The 16,940-nt window shown below is 38.7% G+C and overlaps 1 protein-coding gene across 1 annotated transcript in view; it reads left to right on the plus strand.

Moving 5' to 3' along the window:
- Positions 1–16,270, plus strand: part of SLC16A9 (solute carrier family 16 member 9) — a 45,431-nt gene extending 29,161 nt beyond the window's left edge. Inside the window, exons 3-5 of the mRNA XM_068983077.1 lie at positions 8,805–8,900; positions 14,231–15,148; positions 16,083–16,270. Of these exons, the coding sequence (XP_068839178.1) occupies positions 8,805–8,900; positions 14,231–15,148; positions 16,083–16,270 (1,202 nt within the window). The remainder of the gene's footprint in view (positions 1–8,804; positions 8,901–14,230; positions 15,149–16,082) is intronic.
- The last annotated feature ends 670 nt before the right edge of the window (positions 16,271–16,940 follow it).

Genomic DNA, 16,940 nt, shown 5'->3' on the forward strand with positions numbered 1-16,940 from the left:
CTCAGACCATCACCCCATAATGCATACAAGTTTTAAATCCTTTATTCAAACCATATAATTCTAATTCTATATTTCTAATGATTCTATCCTGTTACATGAATTATTGTGAAATAAAAGAATCTTTAATATTTTTTAAGCTAAGATGTATTTTCTGGCCTAACTTTAAAAAGTCAGCACAATTTAGTTGGAAAGCAGACATAAGATACTTTAAAATATATGTATATTCACACACAAGCATGCATGTATGTAGTTTGTGTATGTTTGTTATATGAATAGAGAAAAGGAGACAAAGAGAGGAAGAGAAAAATGCAAGAAAGAGTGACAGCCAGAGTAAGAATAGACAGAAATGGTTGAAATTAGCCGATGTAACTTAAAATTGGGAATCCAAATGAAGTTGATGGGAAAAAGAAGAAGAATAACTTTAACACTCTGTGCCAGGCTCAGACCCGGAACCAGGAGGCCCAAATGAATAAGGCACAGCCTGCCCTCAGGTAGTGGCCTGGCTCATTGTCTAGTTGGCGGATGAGACTTGTAAATATGTAACTCGTAACATAGCAAAATTAAATGCAGTAATAAAATGAAAGCAACGTTCAGTGTAGGTATAGTATGTTGGGGGTGGGGGCATGGAAGAAGGCTTCATGCAGGAATTGGTGCTTGAGCTAAGTCTTCAAGGGCAGGTGGGATGTGATCAGGTGGGCACAAGTTGGAGGAGTGAGGATGGTGGGAGGACATTCCAGGAGCTCAAATGCTCAGGGGCATGAGATATAGTGGATAATAGGGGTCTTTTTCGGGATATTTGTTTAAGAAACACACAGATCCTGAGTGGAATTGCAAATATGTCAAAGCTTTGTTTGCTTTATAAATAAGATCATCTATACCAATTTTTTCAGATTCCATATAGATCCAGTAATATACGGTATTTGTATTTCCCTTTCTGACTTTAGTCTGTATGACAGTATCGAGGTCTATCCACATCTCTTCAAATGATAGAAATAAAGAGACAGACATAACGCACAAGCATAGAGATACCAAGGCGGAAAGGGGGAGTGGGGTGAATTGGGAGACTGGGATTGAGAGACATACATTACTATGAATAAAACAGATAACAAATGGGAACCTACTTTATAGCAGGGAAAACTCTACTCATTGCTTTGTGGTGACCTAAAATGGGAAGGAAATCCAAAAAAGAGGGGATATATGTATATGTATAGCTGATTCACTTTGCTGTACAGCAGAAACTAACACAGACTTCCCTGGTGGCTTAAACAGTAAAAGAATCTGCCTGCAGTGCAGGAGACATTGGTTCAATCCCTGGGTCCGGAAGATCCCCTGGAGAATATTCCAATGCTAAAATATAAAATCTAAAATAAAAATATAAAACACAAATTTAAAAAAAGCTTGATTTGCAGCAGAGACCTGATGATGAAGGGTCTTAATGCAGAAGAGTGATGTGATGAGAACTGGATGATAATTAGAAGACAGATTGGTGGACAAAGTACTGGAGGCTGAGACAGCAATGAGGAGCACATTTGTTCAGAACAGAAAAGATCTGGAGGAGATGAATTGAGGCAGTGGCAGTCCACAGAGTGGGAGGTTGATAATTTAGGCAGTGGGTGTGATAACGAACTTGATGTCTGGGGGAGGAGATGAAGGCAAAAAGGCCTCTGAGGTTATGGTCTACCCAGAGATATGTGAAATAAACATAAGGTATGGAAAAGAAATGTAAGAACATGTAAATATGTTTCAGTTTAGTCACTCAGTTGTGTCCGACTCTTTGCAACCCCATGGACTGCAGCACACCAGGCTTCCCTGTCCATCACCAACTCCTAGAGCTTGCTCACACTCATGTCCATAGAGTTGGTGATGCCATCCAACCATCTCATCCTCTTTCATCCCCTTTTCCTCCTGCCTTCAATCTTTCCCAGCATCAGAGTCTTCTCCAAGGAGTCAGTTCTTCTCATCAGGTGGCCAAAGTATTGGAGCTTCAGCTTCAGCATCAGTCCTTCCAGTGAATATTCAGGACTGATTTCCTTAATGATTGACTGGTTGGAGCTTCTTGCAGTCTAAGGGACTCTCAAGAGTCTTCTCCAACACCACAGTTCAAAAGCATCAATTCTTTGGCACTCAGCTTGCTTTATGGTCCAACTCTCACATCCATCCGTGACTACAGGAAAAACCATAGCTTTGACTAGATGGACCTTTGTTGGCAAAGTAATGTCTCTGCTTTTTAATATGCTGTCTAGGTTGGTCATAAATTTTCTTCCAAGGAGCAAGCGTCTTTTAATTTCACGGCTGCAGTCACCATCTGCAGTGATTTTGGAGCCCCCAAAAATAAAGTCTCTCATTGTTTCCACTGTTTCCCCATCTATTTGCCATGAAGTGATGGGACCAGATTCCATAATCTTAGTTTTCTGAATGTTGAGTTTTAAGCCTACTTTTCCACTTTCCTCTTTCACTTTGATCAAGAGGCTCTTTAGTTCTTCTTTGCTTTCTGCCATAAGGGTGGTGTAATCTGCATATCTGAAGTTATTGATATTTCTCCTGGCAGTCTTGATTCCAGCTTGTGCATCATCCAGCCTGCCATTTCTCATGATGTACTCTGCATAGAAGTTAAATAAGCAGGGTGACAATATACAGCCTTGACGTACTCCTTTCCCAATTTGGAATGAGTGTGTTGTTTCATTTCTGGTTCTAACTGTGGTTTCTGGACCTGCAGACGGATTTCTCAGGAGGCAGGTAAGATGGTCTGGTATTCCCATCTCTTGAAGAATTTTCCACAGTTTTTTTGTGATCCACACAGTCAAAAACTTTGGCATAGTCAATAAAGCAGAGATAGGTGTTTTTCTAGAACTCTTCTTGCTTTTTTGATGATCCAACAAATGTTGGCATTTTGATCTCTGGTTCCTCTGCCTTTTTAAAATCCAGCTTGAACATCTAGAAGTTCATGGTTCATGGACTGTTGATACCTTGCTTGGAGAATTTTGAGCATTATTTTGCTAGCGTGTGAGATGAGTACAATTGAGCAATAGTTTCAGCATTCTTTGGCATTGCCTTTCTTTGGGTTTGGAATGAAAACTGACCTTTTCCAGTCCTGTGGCCACTGCTGAGTTTTCCGAATTTGCTGGCATATTGAATGCAGGATTTTAATAGCATCATCTTTTAGGATCTGAAATAGCTCAACTGGAATTCCATCACCTCCCCTAGCTTTGTTCGTAGTGATGCTTCCTAAGGCCCACTTGACTTCACCTTCCAGGATGTCTGGCTCTAGGTGAGTGATCATACCATCGTAGTTATCTGGATCATGAAGATCTTTCTTGTATAGTTCTTCTGTGCATTCTTGCCACCTATGTTTATGTTTAGTTTCACCTATATAAGTAAAAGATAGCAATTATATTTTACTAATGATTATGCTTTGAATTGTTAGTAGTATAGATATTTCATTTAAAAAATTATTATGCTATACTGGAGGTTGATGCTCAAAATTTTTTCACTGGTCACAGTCTAATCAGAAATAATTTGAGACCAAGAAAGGCTTTATCTTTATGTATTTATTCTTTTCATTAGAGTATAGTTGATTTATAATGTTGTGTTAGTTTCAGATATATAGCAAAGTGAATCAGTTATACATATACATATATCCACTCATTTTTAGATTCTGTTCCCATATAGGCCATTACAGAATACTGAGCAGTGTTTCCTGTGCTATACAGGAGATCCTTATAAGTTATCTATTTTATATATAGTAGTGCATATATGTCAGTATTGATTTCCCAATTTATCCCTCACTCCCCAAGGAAGGCTTTAAGGCAGCGGTTCCAAATTTACTATTCTTCAGACTCTTTACACTCTTTTATTTAGAACCCCAGTTCAGTTCAGTTCAGTTCAGTCGCTCAGTTGTGTCTGACTCTTTGCAATCCCATGAACCACAGCACACTAGGCCTCCCTGTCCATCACCAGCTGCCAGAGAATACCCAAACCCAAGGAACCTTTAATTATGTGGATTATTCTTATTTAGACTTACTTTGTTACTGTATTAACAGTTGAGAATTTTAAAGTATTTGTTTAGTAATTCATCTAGAGATAATAATAACAAATCCAGCATAAATAACATGTGCTATGTTATATTCAGTTGCTTCAGTCGTGTCGGACTCTTTGTGACCTTTTAGACTATGGCTTGCCAGGTTCCCTTGTCCATGGAATTCTCCAGGCAACCCATGGACTGGGTTGCCATGCCCTCTTCCAGGGGATCTTTCCTACCTGGGGACTGAACCTGCATCTCCAGTGTCTCCTGCATTGCAAATGGATTCTTTACCCACTGGGAATTCTTTACCTGGGAAAAGTCAGCTTCTTTACCTGGGAAGGGCATTAATAACATACTTATTACAAAAACCAATTCTGTTTTCCAAAACAAAACAAAGTTTAATGAGAAGAATGGCATTGTTTTACATTTTTGGAAATCTCTGTAACATCTGGTTTCATTGGAGGAATCTGGATTCTCTGATCTGTTCAGTACTCAAATTTGTGGTAATATGTTGTTTTTGTTTTTTGATTGAAGTGTGTCAAGAAAATCTCACACAAAGGTGTAACTGGAAAAGGGAGAGGTTTGTAATACTCTCCTCACGTCAGTGTAGATACTTTTCTTTGCTCCTTCAGAAACTTCATATATGATAGTTTTCAAGGGTTAATTGCAATATGGAAATTGAAACCACATCAGTATACTTTTCATGCTGTGTAATATTAAATCAATTTATTTAGATCTGTAACTTTGACTAGGTCAGCATTCAAGTCTGATTTTGTAACACTGTGAATTGGATATGTGAAAAATATTGGTTCTCTGAGTTAGGCAGGATCTTTAAAATGTTGACACATTTTCTTAAACAACAGCTAAAAATATCACTTCTGTTAGTATCACCAATAGGCTTGTCAGGCGAGTGTATGCTCCTCGGTTCTGTCTCGTCACAACAAAGATTTGGAGTGACGGACATTAAAGCCCTCGACGTGTCACAGCTCTCGGGTCTTGGACAGACCGTGTTATAGCTCTCAGGCCTCAAATGGGCCGTGTTATAGCTCTTAGACAAATTAGTGTTACAGCTCCATGTTACAGCTCTATTTTATTTAGATAATAGCAGGAAAATCCATCCTTGAGGTGTGAGGGCATGTTGACCCGAAGACGCAAAGAGAAGAGTTCCCCAGCATGCAGGAGAGAGAGAGAAACCCCAGCCCTTTGGCTCCTCTTTTTATATGTTTTTTCTCCCCCTGGGCCTGCCCTGTGTAAATTGGGCTAGCCAGGGGTGTTGTTTGGTCTGCCTGAGGTCCTCACTCCCGTCCTCCGACCTTCCTTTGTTCAATTTTCACGGGCTTTTCTCTTCCTTGTCTTTTAGCCACCGCCATTCTGGACTCCTGTTGCCTAGTCTAAGTACCTGACAGGCTCATCAGAAAATATTTATGTTTTGGGAAACTGTCAAATCACGGTGTTAGATACTAGTTTCAAAAAATTCTAATTTTTACTGGAAAATTCTAATTTTATCATTGGTAACCGTTATTGTCAGTTATTGTCCTTGCTTGTTTTCAAGAAAATGTATGCCCAACATATAAGTCTGAGTAACCATAGTCTGTCTATCAGACATTCTTTCAAATACATGCAGGGGTACATGGAAAATTTGGCTACTTTAGCTGGCTACTAAAACAGTTGAGTAATTACTTTTTCTGCCTCAATTGTTGCAATTCAGATGAAGCATTTAAAAATTTTTTCTTTGTTTATTTTTACTGTGAATGAGTGGTTATGAAGCATATAAGATAAGAAGCTGGGTACCAATACCTTGATTTGTACTAAGGCTCTTCCAGTTTTACTCACCATCTCTTTTGTACCAATAGCATAAATGTGAACAGAGTGGAAAAAAAGCTGAAAATATGATAGTATCATTATGAAAATAGTTCTGACTTCATGCACTCTGAGAAAGACCTTGAGGTCTATCTCCTTAATAACTGATGGTTTCAGTTCAATTCAGTTCAGTCGCTCAGTCGTGTCCGACTCTTTGTGACCCCATGAATCGCAGCACGCCAGGCCTCCCTGTCTATCACCAACTCCCGGAGTTCACTCAGACTCATGTCCATCGAGTCAGTGATGCCATCCAGCCATCTCTTCCTGGGTCGTCCCCTTCTCCTTCTGCCCCCAATCCCTCCCAGCATCAGAGTCTTTTCCAATGAGTCAACTCTTCCCATCAGGTGGCCAAAGTACTGGAGTTTCAGCTTTAGCACCATTCCTTCCAAAGAAATCCCAGGGCTGATCTTGTTCAGAATAGACTGGTTGGATCTCCTTGCAGTCCAAGGGACTCTCAAGAGTCTTCTCCAACACCACAGTTGAAAAGCATCAATTCTTCAGTGCTCAGCCTTCTTCACAGTCCAACTCTCACATCCATACCTGACCACTGGAAGAACCATAGCCTTGACTAGATGGACCTTAGTCAGCAAAGTAATGTCTCTGCTTTTGAATATGCTGTCTAGGTTGGTCATAACTTTTCTTCCAAGGAGTAAGCGTCTTTTAATTTCATGGCTGCAGTCACCATCTGCAGTGATTTTGGAGCCCCCCAAAATGAAGTCTGACACTGTTTCCACTGTTTCCCCATCTATTTCCATCCTAATCCTGATCTGGGAAAGTGTCCTGTCACCTTCTGTGTTTTAAAAAGTTTAGAGAAAAGGCATTTAAAATTTCTGCTACATTAAAAAAAAGTGAAGTGATCTTATCTGAAACCCATGACCTTGACATAACTTTTAAAAATTTCTTTCTTTTTAGTCTAAGGGAAAACATTTAAAAGTTACTGTTTTAACTTTTCTGCATTGGCAAACAGAAATGTCCTTTTTATGGAGCCCTGACAACCAGATTACCCAAAAGTAAATTCATTCCCTCTCCAAAACTTTTTGAATTACAATTTTAATTAAGGGTGGCGTTTTTTTGGTTTCACAAAATTGATTGTTCAGGAACAGGTCTTATTTTATTGAAGTATATTATATGTGATAGTGATAAGTATATAAGTCAATCCAACTCATGTTTTAATTTATGAGATACAGTATCTGTTCCCTTAAATCAGGCAAAAGGGTGCTGTATTTGAAAAATTTAATAATATTTAAAGTGTAATTATTTTAGTCTACCTTGTTTCTTTAAGAGTACTTTTTAATACAGTCACAGATGATCATCTGAGTCTTGAGTTGTCTTAAGTGCTAATTTCATAAAATGTTTATGCAGCATATTTGTTAAACCCATGTATTCTTTCTAATCATAGTCCAGGTGACAATTGAAAGTAATGAAAATGACTTTAATAACTCACCTAATGAGTCATGGTTAAAATTAGTTTTTAGACAATGGCTTTTATGTTGTTTATAGAGTGACCCTCAAGAACAGATGATATTGCAGAAAGAAGGCACATGTTATAAGTTAGAAGTCAGAGGAATGCTTTATGGAAACCAAAACTGGGGTTATTAGATCCTTAATAGGGAGAAAAAGATTAAGCTAACAGACAAAAGCCTTAAATATTGCCCTAGGGTCTAAAGAAAGGGATATTGGATTGTAAGGTATTTTTTTCCTAACCATAAAAGAATTTCAAATTCACAGAGAAATAAAGAATAGTATAGCAAGGAACCATATGATCACCTCTTAAATGTAACTGCTGTTAATATATTATTATATTTTCTTCCTCTTTTTTTCAAAGAGATTTTAAACTAAAGACGTGACGTTTTATTCCTATATAAAACAATTTGCATCTGTAAAAGATTAAAACTTACAAATACACACTTTACAGTGATGGGATGATCTGAGAGCCCCAGAAAGCCTTTGTTTTGTAGACTGGATGTGCCAAGCTGTGAAGTCTAGTGAAAGAGCTTGGAATGATGAAGGGGATTTTATAAAATTGTTTAGAGGACTTAGAGGAGGAAGAACACAGAGTTGAGGGTAATTATGTGGAAGAGAGCCAGAGAGAGATAGTTAATGGAGAATTTTGGTTAAATTTTGCTATTGGGTGTGTGATTTAACCATTTTCTTTATCTCTCCATATGTCTTAAATTAAATTTACATTACTCCTTTGTGCTTTAGAAATTGGATTTTTTTTGACCCTGACCTTAAGGGTGGGTGGGAGTGAAAATCGAGGCTGGCCAAAATGTGTTCATTGGAGCTGCACCGCTAACATCAGAGGGATCTGGGAATACACACTTTGAAGAGTTTTAGCCAATCAGTAGCAGAATGTCCTATTAGAGTTATTTATTTATTTTACAAATACATTTTTTATTGGAGTATAATTGCTTTACAATGTTGTGTTAGTTTTTGCTATACAACAGTGTGAGTCAGCCATATGTATATATCCCCCTCACTTAAGATATATAGATATATAGAATTCTATATAAGATATATAGAATTACATATATATCCCCTCCTCTTAAGCCTCCCTCCCACCTCCCCCCATCCCACCCATCTAGATCATCGCAGAGCGTTGAGCTGAGCTCCTGTGGTATATAACAGCGTCCCATTAGCTATCTATTGGTAGTATATATACATCAATACTAATCTATCCATTCATCCCACCCTCCCACCCTCCCCACCCCTTGTCGGTGTTCAAACACAGGTCTGTTCTTTACATCTCCATCTCTTTTCCCTCCCTGCGCATTGGTTCATCAGTACCAATTCTCTAGATTCCATATACATGTGTTAATGTACAACACTTGTTTCTCTCAGAGTTATTTAATTACCCTTCTTTGTTTCTTGCATTGAAATAATATAGTCTGTCTTAATTTATGCAATGTCTTCTTGTGTGTAGGTCTTGGATGTGGTTTATTATATACTGCAACGGTGACCATCACGTGCCAGTATTTTGACAGCCGTCGTGGCCTTGCCCTTGGCCTGATTTCAACAGGTACATTTTCAATATAAGTACAGCACTGCCGCTCTTCAGCCTTGTAATCAAAGTTGAAAGTTACCAAGCACAGATAGGTTTAACCAACCACCCCACAGCTACCACTCAGGAGCACAACTTTTTTTTTTTTGTTTACTCTAATCCTAGAAGGAAATTATTTTCCACTGTAAATATGGGTGTAGCTTTCAAAACACCCTAAAGATACATATATAAAAAAAGCTGGGGCATTAGATGTCCAATATAACATAAGAAAAGAAAACTTATGGGTCCAATAGTTTGAGAATCACATCCTGGTGAGAGCCTTGCTAAAAGAAGCAGAGAGCACTTAAGTAAAGCACCTGAACCCTGAGAAAGACAGGAGAAATGAAAGGAAAATGGAGATCCTTTAGGTGACTGTCAAGAAGACCAATGCTGATACCTCTCCGACTTCATATATTGTGGAACTTAGTTTTTCTAAAGTAGTGATTTGTGAATACATCCAACTAGTCTATGTGCATATCCAAATGACAGACTGTTTATCCTTATTATTCCTTTAATAATCAAGACCATCACTGGGTGGGGGGGCGGCGTGTAAGTATAAAACCTTCTGGACATCAAGTCTCTGATATTTTTGAGTGGTGTTTTATTTTTCAGATGTATTTTTTTCCTAAGCCATTTAGAGAACTTATCAAAATTTCTGTGGCCAATATTTTATGAGTTTGTTTAGGAGATAAAATGTCCAGGCTTACTGAAACTTGTACGTTTACATTGCTACTTGCTAATGGGTGGCTATTCCTGAGAGGTCAGACGTTCCGATAAGCTGAATTACTTCAGTAGTGTATCTGGCAGCAGGATCCAAACTAATGTTTTGTTCCTGAGGCCAGTGCAGCAAAGTGACTCCAGATCAGATTAAATTAAGCTGGATATTTACCCGAGGTGGTTTAAGAAAGCTTTACCAGGTACGAAATGTGAATCATGGCCCAGGAGGAGAGAGGACCAGGGTCTGAGGGCATGGTTAAGGTAGAACTGAGAGAAGAAAGAGAAAAAACAAAAAGATGGAGAATCCAGAGCGGTTCATTAGCAGTCTAAAGAACTGACAGCATCTTCCACAAGTGTGGGGAGAACTGTGAGATAGGCATGGCACCTTAAAGGACAATAGGTCTTACCTATACTGTATTTTTTTTTGGCCATGCAGCATGCGGGATCTTCCCTAACTAGGGATCAAACCTGTGCCCCCCAGCATTGGGAGTTTGGACTCTTAACCACTGGGCCACCAGGGAAGTCCCACCTATACTGTTTTTTTTTTTTTTTTTTTGGTAAAGTCACTGTAATGTAGTGACAAACCCAGACCCTGAGGCCAAATCACTTGGTTTTGAATCCTCTATCACTCAGTAGCTGCCTGGTGACAGACAAGTTACCTAACTGTTCTGTGAAATTAACTGTTATGCCTCAGTTTTCTGAACTATAAAATGAGGATAATAATAGTTTCCATCTTTTGGACTCCACCCTGTACAGCCTGTATTGGCCCAGCTTCATGACTGAAGAAAGAACCCAGTGACATGTGAGTAGGTATAAGTGAAGCAGGCGCTGGTCAAGCAGGGGATGTACAGAGAGCAAGAGAGCAGCCACTTTGAGTGGCTTGAGCATACACCATCCCACTGGGGTATTAGGAATATGAAAGGAACATATGCATAAGGCACATGGCAAGGGCTGTAAAAGTGTTAGCTATTAAAACTATCACCTAGGTTTCCCTTAACATCCAGATTTATCTGGGATGAAGGTGTTAGAAATCATATGCTGAGAGAATTGCTCTTGCTTTCAATTCCGTCTAAAGAGGAAACCATAAGGGCCTGGACCTTAGCACACTGAACCAAAATGGACTGACTGTGGACAATCCAGGTTTGGCAGAATTAGGGAGTTTTCAGTTGCAACACATAGGAAGCCAGGTGAGGCAGAAATCAGGGAGAAGTATGAATCCACTGTCTTAGTCTGTTCAGGCTGCTCTAAAGTATCTTAGACTGAGTGGTTTATAAACAACAGAAATGTACGTCTCAGAGTTCTGAGACTGGAAGTCTGAGATCAGGGTGTCAGGGTTAGCTGGGTTGGGTTCTGGTGAGAGCCTTCTCCTAGGTTGCAGACTGTCATCTTCTTCCTTTGTCCTCATATTACAGAAGAGGGAGCTCTCTGGGGTTCTCTTTAATAAGTGCATTCATTCCATTCACGGGGGCATCACCCTTTGACCTAATCACCTCCCAAAGGCTGTACCTACTAATTCCATCATGTTGGGGGTTAAGATTTCAACTTACAAATTTTGGAGAGACACAAACATTCAGTTTATAGTATCTACCATCAGTGAAAGAGGTGACAAGAAAAATAAAACTCACAGTAGAAATTTTTAACAATTGAAAAAGAACCCCAAATCAAAATAACTGAATTAATGTGACTTAGTTTAAATATTGTGACCTAGATGAAATAAAGAATCATGGGCATAAAATGGACATGTTGGGAATAGTCTTACTCCCTGGTGAACAGGGATTGATAAACTAGCGTCTGATCTACTAAGTGTTTTTTGGACAGGTCCTGCATAAAGAATGGTTTTTACACTTTTGATTGGTTGAAAAAAAATCAAAAGAATATTTCATGGCACATGAAAATTATGTAAAATTAAAATTTCAGTGTCTATAAATAAAGCTTTATTGAAACACAGTCATACTCATTCCTTCATGATTCTTCTCTGGCCGTTTCATGTTTCAAGGGCAGAGTTGAGCATTTGTGACAGAGCTTGGATGGCCCACTGTGAGTTAATGATTTCCTCTCTAGCCCTTTTATAGAAAAAGTCTATTGACCCCTGGTCTTGAAGAAGAGTTCATCAAGATGTAGGTGTATATCTTACCATTTCAGGTTCCCTGAACATCAAATTCATATTTTGCCTTTGTGATCATGTATTCTATAGACATGCATAGAAGCATAATTAGTGCTTTATTTCACTTTTTCCTTTACATTGATGATTTTAAAATTGGGATTTTCTTTTTAAAGATTAAAATTTATAGTTTTACAGTTTACACAGTTCCACAAGAGAGCTCTAGTTACTCTTCATTGCCCTGAAAGAATTTCTGCATTTTGTCTTTTGGCTGTGCCACATGGCTTGTGAGATCTTAGTTCCCCGACGAAGGATTGATCCCAGGCCCTTGACAGTGGGATCATGGAGTCCTAACCACTGGTCCACCAGAGTATTCGCTGCCGTATCTTCCTAAGCCATGACTACATTTTCATGGCATGTGGGCTGAAAACACTAGTGTCCAAAGTGGAATTTTATTTTGGTGCCCTATCGTACACTTAGCATATCATAGGCTTTTGATAAACCACCTATTGAAGGGATTTGATATGATTCCCTTAATATTTCATAATGTTGATAGATAAACTTAGTTGGTGAGCAGTGGGGAATTGTTTACTTTCTCAAGATCAAAATATTTAACTTTCAAAACATCAAGAATATTTTAAAGTAATTATGACACTTTGTTAGAACTTCTACAAAGAAATGATGTTAGAGAAAACATGAATTAATAGTAAATGGATGCTAATGCACTATGGAAGTGCATGAAATGTAGTCCTCTTTTCAGTTCTTTCCATTTGTTTTCTGAAGTGCTTTTAACCTTTGAAGTATGTGCCACTTTTAAAAAGATAAGGAAGGATTCAACTTGTCTGCTTTTATTGCTTAATAGTCAGCACAGGGAGATGTCCTAAGTAGCCACAAAAGGACACTGTATTAACTGTCCTTACACTAATGTGAACTACTGATTAATGTTTGTAAGCAAAGTTTTTTTCTTTGGGGATAAAGGTGTTAATTTTAAATATGTTAGGAATGGACAACTGTGGTATCAAATTTTTTTTTAATAATTCTAAGAGTCATTTGGTTATTTGTAATTTTTACAATAAGCTTGGCATCCTGTTGGGATTATGATGTAATTTGGTGTAGATTAACGTCTTTAGACTATTTTTTTTTTAATTACAGATCACTTTCTTTTTTTTTAATTACAGATCAGTTTCTTTCCTATTTTTTTTTGAGTTGACATTTCTCAGTGATATTTAAATTTTAAAATAGTCAATCAACAGCTGAAATCAGAACCAGATAAGAACACTTCAAATTAATTGGGCTGATGTAATTTGCCATTCCAGTGTGGTTTGTGTGATCTACTAAAATGTGGTGTATTTACAGTGTTGCACAAGTGTGCAAGCAGGCATACTTTGTAATTTTAATATCCTATCGAAGTTCACTTTACTTTCTCATAGTTTATTAATATCAATCATTCATTCTGATGATTAGCAATGGATTTGAGCTTTCCTTGTGTCTCAAATGGTAAAGAACTAGTCTGCAATGCAGGAGACCCAGGTTCGATCCCTGGGTTGGGAAGATCCTCTGGAGAAGGAAATTGCAACCCACTCCAGTATTCTTGCCTCAAGAATGCCATGGACAGAGGAACCTGGCAGGCTACAGTCCATGGGTTCGCAAAGAGTTGGACATGATTGAGTGACTAACACACTTGAGTTATCAAACCACTATAAATATCCTACAACTTAAAAATTAATATATTCTTCATCTCAAAAAATAAAATATGAAAACTCTTCTTTTCCAAAAGGAATACATATAAAGCATGGAGCCTGTAAGTACTAAAAATGTAGTTGTATAACGTATTTGTTAAGAACATAGGTTCCTGGGGTCAGACTGAATGCAAATGCTACTTATGCCACTTGTAGCTTTCTGAGCTGTGGCAAATTTCTCAACCTTTCTAGCCTGAGGTCACTTCAAGTGTACACTGGGAATAATAATAGGACATACCCAACAGGAGGGGCTTCCCAAGTGGCGCTAGAGGTGAAGAACCCACCTGACAATGCAGGAGACACAAGAGATGTGGGTTTGATCCCTGAGTGGGAAGATTCCCCTGGAGAAGGAAATGACAACCCACTCCAGTGTTCTTGTCTGAAAACTTCCATGGACAGAGGAGCCTGGCAGGCTACAGTTTACAGTCACAGAGAGTCAGATATGACTGAGCAAACACAGGCACTCACATGCACCCAATAGGATTATTGTAAGGAAACATTATTGTGCCATGTAAAGTATTTAACACAGTGTCTGAACTGCAAATGCTAATTTTAAAAATAGATCTATCAGTGTTACTGTTGTTGAGGTCATCATCGTCATCATCTTCAGTTTTCTTGTTGTGATTTTAACATGAAGGCACACTCATGAATGCCAGTGTGACAGAGAAATTGAACTGTAGTACTAATAATGCTTGTTCTGAGAGTCCCGATGATAAGAGGTTAAGATTAAACAGTTCCCATTTCCTTTTTAGGTTCAAGTGTTGGACTTTTTATATATGCTGCTTTGCAGAGACTGTTGATTGAGTTCTATGGACTGGATGGATGCCTGCTGATTGTGGGTGCTTTAGCTTTAAATATATTAGCCTGTGGCAGTCTGATGAGACCCCTCCAGTCCTCTGATTTCCCTTTACCTGAGAAAACAGCTCTGGAAAATGTACCAGATAGGTACTCGATTTACAAAGAAAAAGAAAAGGACCCAGAAGAAAACATAAACATGCTTGAAAAGAGCTACAGTGGGGAGGAAACATGCAAGAACATCTTAGCCAATGGCGACTGCAAATCAGAGAGTCTGCTCCACAAAAACCCAGCAACAGTGGTACACATAAAAGAGACTGAAACGTACAAGAAGAAAGTTGCAGAACGGACATATTTCTGCAAACAGCTTGCCAAGAGGAAATGGCAGTTATATAAAAACTATTGTGGAGAAACTGTGGCTCTTTTTAAAAACAAAGTATTTTCAGCACTCTTCATTGCCATCTTTCTCTTTGACATCGGAGGGTTTCCACCTTCGTTACTTATGGAAGATGTGGCAAGAAGTTCAAATGTGAAAGAAGAGGAGTTTATTATGCCTCTTATTTCTATTATTGGCATTATGACAGCAGTTGGTAAACTCATTTTAGGGATACTGGCTGACTTCAAGTGGATTAATACCTTATATCTTTATGTAGCTACCTTAATAATCATGAGCCTGGCCTTGTGTGCAATTCCATTTGCCAAAAGTTATGTTACGTTGGCACTACTTTCTGGGATCCTAGGGTTTCTTACTGGTAATTGGTCCATCTTTCCTTATGTGACCACGAAGACAGTGGGAATTGAAAAATTAGCCCACGCCTATGGGATATTAATGTTCTTTGCTGGACTTGGAAATAGCCTTGGACCACCAATTGTTGGTAAGATATTTATCTTACAGTAAGCCCATTTTCAGAGAAGGCAATAGCACCCCACTCCAGTACTCTTGCCTGGAAAATCCCATGGACAGAGGAGCCTGGAAGGCTGCAGTCCATGGGATCGCTAAGAGTCGGACACAACTGAGCTACTTCACTTTCACTTTTCACTTTCATGCATTGGAGAAGGAAATGGCAACCCACTCCAGTGTTCTTGCCTGGAGAATCCCAGGGACGGGGGAGCCTGGTGGGCTGCTGTCTATGGGGTCGCACAGAGTCGGACACAACTGAAGTGACTTAGCAGCAGCAGCAGCAGCAAGCCCATTTTACTGTTCTTCTTTGCAATGTTTCTGAATATAGGGATTGCTTTTGTAATAATAGCACATATTTATACAAAATAAATCTGCTTGGAATGCCTCTTGATCATGATTTATTCAGAATCACTTTGCTGTAGTTGGAAAAGCCAATACACTTGCTCAGGAATTTGTGTTTATTCTTCGTTTGGGAGAAACCCAAAGTGCCTGCTTAGTCTTGTCCAATTATTTAAGAAATTCTCCTCTAACTCCCATTAGGCCACTTTGGGAGTAGAACTGGGTAATTTATATCCTAATCCAAACTGTATATAAATTTTTTAATTAACTTTTTTATTAGGTTATAGTTGACTTACACTATTGTGTTAGTTTCTGCTGTACAGCAAAGTGAGTCAGTTATACATATACATATATCTACTTATTTCTTAGATTCTTTTCCCATGTAAGTCGTTACAGAGTATTGATTAGAGTTCCCTGTGCTATTAAGTAGGTTCTTATTAGATATCTATTCTATATATATAGTAGTGTGTATATGTCAGTCCCATGAACTGTATATAAACTGATGAGATTAGAGTATTCCTGTATATACTATGTCTATCAAACTCACTCTTTTCTTACTCTCTTTTCAGGTTGGTTTTATGACTGGACCCAGACCTATGACATTGCATTTTATTTTAGTGGCCTCTGCGTCCTGCTGGGAGGTTTTATTCTGCTGCTGGCAGCCTTGCCTTCCTGGGATACACGCAAAAAGCAACTCCCCAAGCCAGCTCCGACAACCTTTTTATACAAAGTCGCCTCTAATTCCTCTAATGTTTAGAGGAATATTGGAAGGCGCTAAAGACTGTTTTCACACAGCAGAATTTCACTGTGTCTGATCTGAATGATTTTTTTTTACATATCCTTTATGTACTATATATGTAGACTCGATCTCCTATATTTTTTCTTTTTTCCTCCCTTTTTCCAAAAAGTTGGACAACTCTGTTTTACTATTATTCATGAGTTCTGGACATTGTGAACATTTTGGCCAGCCTCAGAAGGCTTTCTCTGTGTAAAGAAATATCATTTCTCTGCCGACTCCATTAGTTCCTTTGCAGGGCAGCCAGAGGAGACTCTGGCTATTTTAAAACTGATGTAAGCAGTGTGATGAGTTATGTGTGAAGGCCGCCAGGGACTAAAACACTCTCTTCTCTCTGTTAGACTCACTAGTACATAGAAGACTTCGAGCCAGTCAGGAAATGAAAGTGGTTCCTAAAACAGCGTTAAGAATTGCCATGGCACAAACTGGTCATTTTTTAAAAACATGATTTTTAAATTACCATCCCCCATTTTCATGATTCTGTTTACCTTGATGAAGCGCCCGCATGTTTGGTGCCCACCAAGGACATGTCCTTTCCATTCCTAAGGTGTTTGCTGAGATCCAGGCAGTCTCCAAACAAAGGGGTAGTCACCATAGCCTTTCTTCCTGGTTGGTCGCTGGAACCTCGCTC

Source organism: Capricornis sumatraensis, chromosome 10 (assembly GCF_032405125.1).
Source record: "Capricornis sumatraensis isolate serow.1 chromosome 10, serow.2, whole genome shotgun sequence".
Lineage (NCBI taxonomy): Eukaryota > Metazoa > Chordata > Mammalia > Artiodactyla > Bovidae > Capricornis > Capricornis sumatraensis.